Raw genomic sequence first — 12,367 nt, forward strand, 5'->3', positions numbered from 1 at the left:
ATTCAAATATATCGACGATATTTTGTCTTTCAATAACAAGAATTTTATTGACCAAGTCGATCGTAAATACCCTCCCGAACTTGAAATTAATGAGACTACACACTCTTATACCTCGGTCACTCTCTTCGATCTTTACTCATAACATACTCAAAAAAGACCTCTTAAAACTACGCTTCGGTAAGCGTTACTATTTTGAATTTCCTATTGTGATCTTTCCCTTTCTTGAAAGTAACATCCCTGCTTTCTCATGTTGCTGTTGATTCGATCGATATTCAAGATTTTGTTGCAAATAGCATGACTTCAAAACTTTATAACATCATCATGATATCATAGATGTTCATTGCTGACGGACACAGTTACAAAACATACAAAACAGAGTGTTCAAAGATGTAGCTTAATGAAGACTATTGAAAAGTTTAATGGTCGTCATCATGATCTTATTGGAAATATGCATTTTTTGTGTGATAGGAAGATTCACGTTGTTGATTATGCTCATTAGTGTCGTTTTATTGCCACTACCCCATTTCTCGCTTGGACGTCACATATCTTGAATATGACCTAAATTTAAAACAGAGGACACTTACTCTTCCGGAACGCCTGGCCTTATTTTCATTGTATTTTAAGGGTCTCCATGCCTTTGTTCAGATTTTGCCCTAGTTTTATCGATTTTTGAGTTCACACTTTGATCACGCATCGATATTATCTTTCTTCAATGATCACTTTCTCACCAATAAGAATTTAAATTTAGTTCACAGATTATTAAATAACAATGAGTGATTATTCTATTTTCAAAACTTTTCATGCAATATCGTCAGCGGGAATTAATTAAACATTCCTGCTAAAATCCTCACATTTAAATCATAACCACTCATTCATATATATTTTCGAGTTTTTTTTGTATATTTAATCATAAAACGAACTGGTACACGTATGAATTGATTTTATTGAACTTAAAACTGCTGTCGTAAGACTAAAAAATCACATTTTCTAATAAATTGCTCAAGTGCCTACACAAGATTTGTACCCCAGCTACGCTCCTGATTGATATTATACACAGACACTAATTCGCCGCGGACATATCTAGATAGTAAACAACAACTAAGCTGTTCATAAAACGTAATTGGAAAGCGTTCTTAGCAACCTTGTATAAAATATGTTCAATTTAATTTTTGACTGTGTGTTCAAAACAATATGGTTATGACATACAGTTTTAGAACATTACTATGAAAAGGCTAAACTGTAACAACTTACTACACTACCGAGCTTACACACAAATCAATGTCAGTTATAGAATTAGAGGTGACTGGATGGAGACATGCAAGACAAACTTTAAAATTTTAACCTTCATGTGAAATTTCTAATCGATTTCGGTTCAAAAACCTCTGCGAACGTTGGTTTTTGTCCCATGTTTTTCACCTTCATGTTGAACATTTCTATCATGCATAGTTATTTAGAGTCATGCAATTTTACTCGAGTTCTGCATGAGATATGCATTTATAGAATCGAACAATGTCTTATGTAATGACAAATAAGCAACAACATGTAAAATGACCAATTTTGAGAAAATATGTTTCCGCAAAACTTCGCACATATTCCTATTTAGAATATAAAACTTATCTGAAGTAGTATTCCTGTCAGGTGAGATTTTTTAGCCCGAAAAAAAAGACTCAAATGAAAACTCCGAATATTGTTGTGTCAACGCCGTATGAAATGAAAACTCATTTTACAATCCAACTTAAGTTAAAATACTCAATACTACTTGCGGAATGAGACTGTAAATGAGTTTTGTATATATTGCATCTTATTTTAGGAAAAATCGTGACTCTTCTGCGATAAGGATTAAACAGTGCAAATGACAAAGGTCAAGAGGTCGAATTGTCAAATCTTGCTATCTCTGTGTGACCATTCATCACGAACTACGTAGCTTATAAGAACGACAATTGCTTTGAAAGTCCACTCCCGTCATCGACTTGAAAGAGGTAAGAGCTTAATGTAAAATACAAAAGGACATACTTGAATAAATTTGTGTTTAGTGACGAATAATATTAAGAGAACAAACATAATAGCTTTGAAATATATTATTTGTGTCTATGTAAATTAATCTCGGGTTTTATATGTGAGTACTTTAGTTGGAAAATGAGTTCTAACCAGTAAGGAGCGGTCACCTTTGGTTGCCTATATCTAGGTAACTGGACACTCTGAACGCTCGTTGAAGGACGATGCGGTATTAATTTAAGTGTATGATGGGTTTCGCTTATTTTTACGAATAGTATAATATCTTGGCCAAAATACTTTAAATGTTGCCACATCTTTGTTTCGATCAATGTTTTGTTAGCATTTGATATTGCCTATGGTTCCACTTCAGCTGTTCAGTGCTGAAAGAACATCTGCCATCAAATGAGAATTTTATTTTATCAAGCCTTAGAGTAATGACTTCATGATAATGCTGACACTCATATCGTCTATGAATGTCGTAGGGATTCAGTAAAGTTATATAGTGGAAATGCCACACTTTGTTTAATTACTAAGGAATCTATTTTGAAATTGTATTCTTTATTGTGTTCGTTTTGTTTTTGTTTTAGGATTTCAAAATGAGGTTTTTAGCTTTATTTTGTTTGGTAGCATTGAGCTCAGCTGCAGTTTTGCGTGGTAAGACATTATTTCTATTTAATATGTAGTACTGAAATAATTTCAGTTTGCTGATCTGTACAATTTCATACTCTTGATGCACATAGAGAAATAAGTGAAAAGATACATATTTGTATGTATGTCACAGCGTCAACAAGCGAGGAGAAAAATAGACACAAAAGGGAACAAAAAGGACGCTCATGCACTGATACAAAGTATGAGTGTCCAAAGTGATCTCAGTGTCACAATGTAGGAACATAATTGAATACATTAACAAGTATAATGCTAAAAGAATCAAAATTTTCGTATGTATTATGCTCATTAATATGTCTTTAATAAATAATACAGTTTGAACTTTCATTAGCAAATACTGGTTCATTGGCATGACAGGTACTATACATGTAGTGCAACAAGTTCTAGCGAGTCAGCTTGATTCGCCCTTCAGATATATTAAGAAAGCTACGAAAACGATTTTCATTTCTGTTATTGTCGTGTTGAATGCGCTGTTTGATTCACCCGACAGTATGAGGGGTTTTATTGATAATATGTTACAATACCCAAATGATAATTAAGCCATTTCAAATATCACTACATGTATGTATACAGTAAACTATAAATATATATGAGTACACAAATGATATTTCAACACGCATATAAAACTATGCTGCTAAGTGGGGAAATAAATCAATGACAAGCCGTTTCAGGTAATAAGTAGAATGTACATGTAGGCACAATAACTAATAGTCTAGCTATTCACGCGAAATGATTGCTTGACTAAAAATAATATATGTTAAAATGTAAAGGGCGTGTCGTTTAGGGGTAGGTATATAAATAAGGTCAAGTAACGAATGAACTTTTTATTTAAACATGAATAATGATGTAAGCGCTTGGTATGAAATTTCTAAAGTCAAAACATGGTGAACAATACATTTGTATAGGGTACGAACAAAAAGTTCAGGATTATGATTAGTGTTATAAAAACGATATAGGATTGATATTTACGGTATCTGTTAAATCTTTACCAGGCTACCTAGCTCATGGTTAATTTAAAACAGATTAGGTGGCGGTTAATTATAAATGGTTGAAACATTTGTAACTTGTTTATCCTTTTATATTGTGGTCATGACTACTGATGGTACAAATACATTGTAACTTCATACTTTGTGACGTCAATCCAAAACTGAAATTAATGATGCGTGGTCATCATGGTATCCATTTCTTCTAAGTTAGATAAAAATAAAACAAAAAAAGCAATTCCACTTGTTATGTGAACCTCTATCTTAGTAACTGTGCAATGTCAAAGTGTTTCTTGTAAGTACTGTATGCGAAAACTTAATTATAACCCAATTATGTTCCTTTTATTTACAGATAACAAACGCAGGTAAGCATATTTTTGTATCATTTGATAATTAAATAAACAACCATGAACACTTTATTAAAATCACATATTAAACCTACTCTTCAAACAGACAGTTATGTGTGAAGATGGAATTGATAGAAGGGACAAATAAGGCATATTGGTTTGCTGTATATATTTGTATTTTTTATTTTAAAGCATTTTCTTATTACATAATGCATCCGGAAAATTCATTCAACAATTGCAACATGCTAGTTTCCTTACTATAAATTAGTAGTGTCTGTACATATTAGGTAAAGAAGTCAAGGATCTTTAATTTCCACTATGACAATCACCTTAGGTATACTAAAAAAACCTTTGTAATATCTATAGTTTATCAATATTCAACGCCGTCAATATACTTTATCCTTATTAAAATTGTGGATAGATCAATGAAGCACCACCTGGTACGTCTGTATGTATGACTAGAACCATATGAATTATGTCCCTTTTGTTAGATAAATGAGCAGGGAAGTTGACAACATATAATCTACATAAATCTGGTTTTGTTATATGCGTATATGTACACTTAGTGTGTATAGACTTTCGGACATCTATGACCAGGCATTAAGATTAGATTATCTGCATCGATCTGTAAGTTTGATTCTTGTTTTCCGTGATTTCGTACTTATATAACAACTAAATATACAAACACATGTTCTTGCTTATTCATTTTTAAATGCAACCAACCATTAAATCCAGCAATATTATCTTTCGGCAAAAACAATCTTGCTGTAAGCATCTGATATCTAATAATTTCCCATTGTTTTCAAAGTGGTTTTTTTCTATAGTTCAGTAGCAATTTAAAATTCTTGACAAACTCTTAACGAACAAGTTGCCCAGTAGCGATATCATTAAATGTAATTGTCTATCTTATATTTTTGGCTTGAAAAGACACAGTTCATGATTAATTGTTTTTTTTTACAGGCCTTTTTTTATATTTTTAACTATTTTGTTCCAAGTCGGAAAAAAAATGTGTCATGTTTTCGCATAAAAAGCACCATGCGCTCAATGATTTGTTATTCGTCTCCATCACAAATATTATACAAAATCAAATATATATTTCTTAAATAAGATTATATTTGAAAAATCTAATAGCATTGACGCATTGGGAATTCATACACAAATAATTAAAGCAAATATTTTAAACACTAAGTTGGAAGTGATCATTCTTAATAAATGGCTTTTTTGTAGTAACTTTTGGCATGATCTTGGACAACAATTGACCCATGTCGGTGAACAACTTCTACAAACAGCTGTGACGACAGGGGAACAGGCTCTACTTACTGGTGCCCTTGGCAAGAGGAGGTATTGTACCATTACAGTATCTAACAACCACCTGATCAGTTGTGAAATGTTCACTCTCTATATTAATTAATTCATAGCTCAATAACGAAAGTGTATCACCTTATCTGATTAATCTTTTTCGACATGGTTTTTACTGTCTGTGACGATGTTTGGCACGATATTGAGATATGATTGCCAAATAATCAAAAATGAAATAGAGATCATGCTGTCTTGTTACAACTTCAATGATCATTTGATATATTTCATATTCTATTTAAAAATCACTAATATTCAAAATCAATAAATTGTCCTAGTGAGGAAAAGGTGGGGGGAAAAGAAAAAGGTAGAATCAATAAAACAAGACAAACTCGATATCATCACTAACAGCTACCGCCGGAAAACAAATTGATACAATCCTTTATAATCGTGTCTGTGCTTTGTAGTGACTTTTGGCATGATCTTGGACAACAATTGACCCATGTCGGTGAACAACTTCTACAAACAGCTGTGACGACAGGGGAACAGGCTCTACTTTCTGGTGCCCTTGGCAAGAGGAGGTATTGTGCCATTACAGTATCTAACAACCACCTGATCAGTTGTGAAATGTTGACTCTCTATATTAATAAAATGATAGCTTAATAACGAAATTGTATCACCTTATCTGATTAATCTTTTTTGACATGGTTTTAACTGTAACGATGTTTGGCACGATATTGAGATATGATTGCCCAATACTCAAAAATTAAATATAGATTATGCTGTCTTGTTACAACTCCAATGCTCATTTGATATATTTCATATTCTATTTAAAAATCACTAATATTCAAAATCAATAAATTTGAAAAAAGTGGGGGGAAAAGAAAAAGGTAGAATCAATAAAACAAGAGAAACTCGAAATCATCACTAACAGTTATCGCCAGAAAACAAACTGATATGTAACTTTATAATCGTGTCTATTCTTTGTAGTGACTTTTGGCATGATCTTGGAAGCCAATTGACACATGTTGGAGAACAACTTCTCACAACGGCAATTCAGACTGGAGAACAAGCTTTATTGACTGGCGCCCTTGGAAAGAGGAGGTATGTTTATAAGAAAAATCATAAATATATCTGAAGCAATGTTGTGTAGATTCAAATTAACGCCATCATTACATTTAAATTGCTTATACTGTCATTGTTATTTCCTACCTATAACGTTAATCGTTTTCTTGCAATAACACGTTTTAGTGTTAGCGAATATTCGGTAAATCTTCGAAAAATGTTGTCTTAAAATGTTTTAGCTGTATTTTGACATGACCTAGTTATTATGTACTCGGTAATATAAACATGAACATTGAACAATATAGATGTTATTAATCTAATTAGCGTTACGTTTATTTAATGTACGATGGTAGTTAACTTGAAAAACCAAGCATGAACCTCCATCGTCATTTACATAATTTTCTTTGTAGTGACTTTTGGCATGATCTTGGAAGCCAATTGACACATGTTGGAGAGACACTTCTCCAAACAGCAGTTCAGACTGGAGAGCAGGCTCTATTGGCTGGTGCCCTCGGAAAGAGGAGGTAGGTGTTAGAAACACTATAAATATGTCTGAAGGATTGTTGCGTATGTCTTAACTAACCTCAATTAAACATAAAAATAGCTTGTAACTTACTACCGTTTTCTTGAAATCAAACGCTTTGCTGTTTTTGAATATAAGGCAGAACTTTGTAAAGTGATGGCAACAAAGTGTTTTACCGTATTTGGATATAACTTACGCATCGTGTTGTCAATAACATATTGATATATAATTGAACAGCATAAATGTTATTAATCTGATTCTCTATATGTTCAGTAAATGTGCGCTAGTGTGTGACTGAAAGCTGATGTATGTAACTCCATCGGTCTTTATATAATTTTCTTTGTAGTGACTTTTGGCATGATCTTGGAAGCCAATTGACCCATGTCGGTGAACAACTTCTACAAACAGCTGTGACGACAGGGGAACAGGCTCTATTGGCTGGGGCCCTTGGCAAGAGGAGGGATTTCACTATTACAGTATCTAACAACCACCTGATCAGTTGTGAAATGTTGACTCTCTATATTAATTAATTCATAGCTCAATAATGAAATTGTATCACCTTATCTGATTAATCTTTTTGACATGGTTTTTACTGTGACGATGTTTGGCACGATATTGAGATATGGTTTCCCAATACTCAAAAATGGAATATAGATCATGCTGTCTTGTTACAACTTCAATGACCATTTGATATATTTCATATTCTATTTAAAAATCACTAATATTCAAAATCAATAAATTGTCCTAGTGAGGAAAATAGTGGGGGAAAAGGAAAAGGTAGAATCAATAAAACAAGACAAACTCGAAATCGTCACTAACAGCTACCGCCGGAAAACAAATTGATATAAAACTTTATAATCGTGTCTGTTCTTTGTAGTGACTTTTGGCATGATCTTGGACAACAATTGACCCATGTCGGTGAACAACTTCTACAAACAGCTGTAACAACAGGGGAACAGGCTCTACTTTCTGGTGCCCTTGGCAAGAGGAGGTATTTCACTATTACAGTATCTAACAACCACCTGATCAGTTGTGAAATGTTCACTCTCTATATTAATTAATTCATAGCTCAATAATGAAAGTGTATCACCTTATCTGATTAGTCTTTTTTGACATGGTTTTTACTGTCTGTGACGATGTTTGGCACGATATTGAGATATGATTGCCCAATACTCAAAAATTAAATATAGATTATGCTGTCTTGTTACAACTCCAATGCTCATTTGATATATTTCATATTCTATTTAAAAATCACAAATATTCAAAATCAATAAAAGTGAGGGAAAAAGAAGAAGGTAGTATCAATAAAACAAGACAAACTCGAAATCATCACTAACAGTTATCGCCAGAAAACAAACTGATATGTAACTTTATAATCGTGTCTGTTCTTTGTAGTGACTTTTGGCATGATCTTGGAAGCCAATTGACACATGTTGGAGAACAACTTCTCACAACGGCAATTCAGACTGGAGAACAAGCTTTATTGACTGGCGCCCTTGGAAAGAGGAGGTATGTCTGTAAGAAAAATCATAAATATATCTGAAGCAATGTTGTGTAGATTCAAATTAACGCCATCATTACATTTAAATTGCTTATACTGTCATTGTTCTTTCCTACCTATAACGTTAATCGTTTTCTTGCAATAACACGTTTTAGTGTTAGCGAATATTCGGTAAATCTTCGAAAAATGTTGTCTTAGAATATGTTATATCTGTATTTTGACATGACCTAGTTATTATGTACTCGGTAATATAAACATGAAAATTGAACAATATAAATGTTGTTAATCTAATTAGCGTTACGTTTATTTAATGTACGCTGGTAGGTAACTGGAAAAACCAAGTATGATCCTCCATCGTCATTTACATAATTTTCTTTGTAGTGACTTTTGGCATGATCTTGGAAGCCAGTTGACACATGTTGGAGAGACACTTCTCCAAACAGCAGTTCAGACTGGAGAGCAGGCTCTATTGGCTGGTGCCCTCGGAAAGAGGAGGTTAGTGTTAGAAACAATATAAATATATCTGAAGGATTGTTGTGTAAAACTAACCTCAATTAAACTTGAAAATAGCTTGTAGCTTACTACCGTTTTCTTGAAATCAAACGCTTTACTGTTTTTGAATATAAGGCAGAACTTTGTAAAGTGTGGGCAACAATGTCTATTACCGTATTTTGATATAACTTACGCATCGTGTTGTCAATAAAATATTTATATATAATTGAACAGCATAAATGGTATTAATCTGATTCTCTTTATGTTCAGTAAATGGGCGCTGGTCTGTGACTGAAAGCTGACGTATGTAACTCCATCGGTCTTTATATAATTTTCTTTGTAGTGACTTTTGGCATGATCTTGGAAGCCAATTGACACATGTTGGAGAGACACTTCTCCAAACAGCAGTTCAGACTGGAGAGCAGGCTCTATTGGCTGGTGCCCTCGGAAAGAGGAGGTTGGTGTGTTAGTAAAATTATGAATATATCTGAAAGGTTGTTGTGTAGATTCAAACTAACCTCAATTTAACATGAAAATAGCTTGTAACTTACTACCGTTTTCTTGAAATCAAACGCTTTGCTGTTTTTGAATATAAGGCAGAACTTTGTAAAGTGTTGGCAACAAAGTGTTTTACCGTATTTGGATATAACTTACGCATCGTGTTGTCAATAAAATATAGATATATCATATCATCTGATTCTCCATATGTTCCGTAAATGTGAACTGGTGTGTGGCTGAAAGCTGATGTATGTAACTCCATCGATCTTTGTATAATTTTCTTTGTAGTGACTTTTGGCATGATCTTGGAAGCCAATTGACACACGTCGGAGAACAACTTCTCCAAACAGCAGTTCAGACTGGAGAGCAGGCTCTTTTGTCTGGTGCCCTCGGAAAGAGGAGGTAGGTGTGATAGAAAAATTATGAATATATCTGAAGGGTTGTTGCATAGATTCCAATTAATCTTATTTAACATGAAAATAACTTGTAACTTGTTATCTTTTTCTTGAAATTAGGCAGAACTTTGTAAAGTGTTGGTTAACAACTGTATTACTGTATTTTGATATAACTAATGCATCGTGTTCTCAATAAAATATAAATATAAAGTTGAACAGTATAAATGTTATTAATCTGATTCTCCAAATGTTACGTAAATGTGCGCTGGTGTGTGACTGAAAGCTGATGTATGAAACTCCATCGGTCTTTATATAATTTTCTTTGTAGTAACTTTTGGCATGATCTTGGACAACAATTGACCCATGTCGGTGAACAACTTCTACAAACAGCTGTGACGACAGGGGAACAGGCTCTACTGTCTGGTGCCCTCGGAAAGAGGAGGTCGGTGTCTGATAAAACTATACATATATCAGAAGGGTTGTTTTGTAAATTTCACATTACTCTACAACGTTTTAGTAATAATGTTGAATTCTGAATTGGTTACTTCCTATTTGTATCGTTCAACGGCGTACAAAAATTGTATAACTATATTTTGTTATAAATAATTCATTACGTGGACTTTTGGTATGATCTTGGCTCTCAACTGACACATGTCGGAGAACAACTTCTCCAAACAGCAGTGTCAACTGGTGAACAGGCTCTATTGACAGCTGCCCTAGGCAAGAGGAGGTTCGGTTGAAATTTAATCCAACATTGATGTTAATCTGATGAATAATTTCTAATGATGCCACACGTAATCGAAACAAAAACCAAAACGTTATTTATGTTGTTTTTCAGTGACTTTTGGCATGATCTAGGATCCCAATTGACACAGGTCGGTACACAACTTCTCCAGACAGCGATTCAGACTGGAGAACAAGCTTTATTGACTGGTGCCCTCGGAAAGAGGAGGTAGGTGTTTCAAAAATCATACATATATCTGAAGGGTTGTTGAGTAAAGTTAACTTCATCATTTAAATTAAACTGCTGGTACAAAAAGAGAGCCTAATAAATTGTATCGCACATTGGTTTTCTTGAAATGACTCGTTTTCCAAACAGGAGTTTTTACTGGAGAACAGGCTTTCCTTTCCTCTCTCGAAAAGTGGAGGTTGGTTTGAAATTCTGATGTGAATTATTTTCTTTGTAGTGACTTTTGGCATGATCTTGGAAGCCAATTGACACATGTCGGAGAACAACTTCTCACAACAGCAATCCAGACTGGAGAACAGACTTTATTGTCCGGCGCCCTCGGAAAGAGGAGGTAGGTTTAAAACCTTCTATATCTTTTTTCTCTCACGAATTATAATTTATTTTTCGAGTGAGGATAATCGAAATTGAAAAAATAATTGAACGCTATTTATGATTTGTTATGTCTTTTTCAGTGACTTCTGGCATGATCTTGGGAGCCAGTTGACCCATGTAGGTGAACAACTTCTCCAAACAGCAGTTCAGACTGGAGAACAAGCTCTATTGTCTGGTGCCCTCGGAAAGAGGTACGTATTTAATTTGGAAACACACATCAGAAACATACACAAAACAATATAACTTAATGATGCTTAGCATGTAGAGTACGGCAATTTAGCTTAATGACGTTTAGCACACAGAGCAGCATTGTTTCATTTTGTAATGCTTATTTCCTATTAGAGTGAGTTTTTAAAGTGTTATTTAATTCTATTACTTTTGAATTGTATTTTGATATAATTACAGGTAATTAATAATTTGGTTGCGTAATTGATCCATAATCTATTTTTCTCATTGAATTAACTTAAAGCGAATTTCACATACAATTGTTAAGATAGCATTTTTCTACGAAAATCCACTACACAGAATATACCGGAGAAATAAAAAATAAAAAATCTAAATTGAATTGTGTAAGTGTGTAAGTGTGTAATTGTGTAAGTGTGTAAGTGTTAATGGACCTTTTCAATAAACGTACCGAAATTATTGATAGTGTTAACGATGAAATTGTGTTTCCTGTACAAATGTTTTATCAATATATTGTTGCAAGGAGTCATTCTTGGCATTTTCATTCCACAAAATGAGCTATTCAAACAGCATGAATGAGTTATGAAAAGAGAACATGATTGTTGAACTATTCAAATCGGCAAAAAATTAGTCCGTGATCGAGGTGTATTTTGCATGTGTATTTTTGTTGTAATAACATGTTTAAAACCTTATAAACCCTTCATAATTAGTACGAATTGTTTATTTCTTTTTATTTTACAGGTAGAAAGTAAACATGATGTTTTCTACGTCTAGGCGTTTTGTAATAGGCGCCATCCAATTGTATTTATATATAATAATTTGTTATGAATAAAATATGTAAGTAAATACTCTACATAGAAAGTGTTTTGTTTTGTTTTTAAGGTAAAATATCACTAAGTTAAACTATTGTTTCATCATTGTCACTACTGCGAAATATTTTTGCCATTATCAAGGAAGTGTTCTGTAAGAATCATATGTTGCCGTGCATTTCACAGAATTATAGTTGTTCGTAATTTGTACGAAAAAATACAAAACACCGGTAATTGAATTCGGGACTCTAACATTACGAAGACTATGCTTT

General features: G+C 33.4%; 1 protein-coding gene across 13 annotated transcripts; it reads left to right on the top strand.

The window, feature by feature from the left end:
* The first annotated feature begins 1,931 nt into the window (after nt 1-1,931).
* Nucleotides 1,932-12,141, top strand: LOC110444825. 13 transcript variants are annotated; one of them, XM_021489527.1, is made up of 18 exons: nt 1,933-1,979; nt 2,583-2,649; nt 3,997-4,009; nt 5,219-5,332; nt 5,755-5,868; nt 6,278-6,391; nt 6,763-6,876; nt 7,222-7,335; nt 7,753-7,866; nt 8,271-8,384; nt 8,758-8,871; nt 9,212-9,325; nt 9,655-9,768; nt 10,090-10,203; nt 10,600-10,713; nt 10,949-11,062; nt 11,184-11,294; nt 12,028-12,141. In XM_021489527.1, exons 2-18 carry the CDS (start codon nt 2,592-2,594, stop codon nt 12,029-12,031), a joined length of 1,668 nt encoding a protein of 555 aa, XP_021345202.1. In that variant the 5' UTR covers nt 1,933-1,979; nt 2,583-2,591; the 3' UTR covers nt 12,032-12,141. The 13 variants fall into 13 exon arrangements, with proteins under 13 accessions (XP_021345441.1, XP_021345368.1, XP_021345525.1 ...); XM_021489766.1 differs by lacking the exon at nt 10,600-10,713 and having other exon boundaries at nt 1,932-1,979; XM_021489693.1 differs by lacking the exon at nt 9,655-9,768 and having other exon boundaries at nt 1,932-1,979.
* The last annotated feature ends 226 nt before the right edge of the window (nt 12,142-12,367 follow it).

Source organism: Mizuhopecten yessoensis, unplaced genomic scaffold, assembly GCF_002113885.1.
Source record: "Mizuhopecten yessoensis strain PY_sf001 unplaced genomic scaffold, ASM211388v2 scaffold29, whole genome shotgun sequence".
Lineage (NCBI taxonomy): Eukaryota > Metazoa > Mollusca > Bivalvia > Pectinida > Pectinidae > Mizuhopecten > Mizuhopecten yessoensis.

What these genes read in the sequence shown, in the direction of transcription:
- LOC110444825 (XM_021489527.1), top strand. Translation starts at nt 2,592, where the DNA reads ATGAGGTTTTTAGCTTTATTTTGTTTGGTAGCATTGAGCTCAGCTGCA. An exon ending in GGTGCCCTCGGAAAGAGGAG is followed by an intron (nt 6,877 to 7,221) that starts GTAGGTGTTAGA and finishes TTTTCTTTGTAG; the next exon opens with TGACTTTTGGCATGATCTTG. An exon ending in GGTGCCCTCGGAAAGAGGAG is followed by an intron (nt 10,204 to 10,599) that starts GTCGGTGTCTGA and finishes GTTGTTTTTCAG; the next exon opens with TGACTTTTGGCATGATCTAG.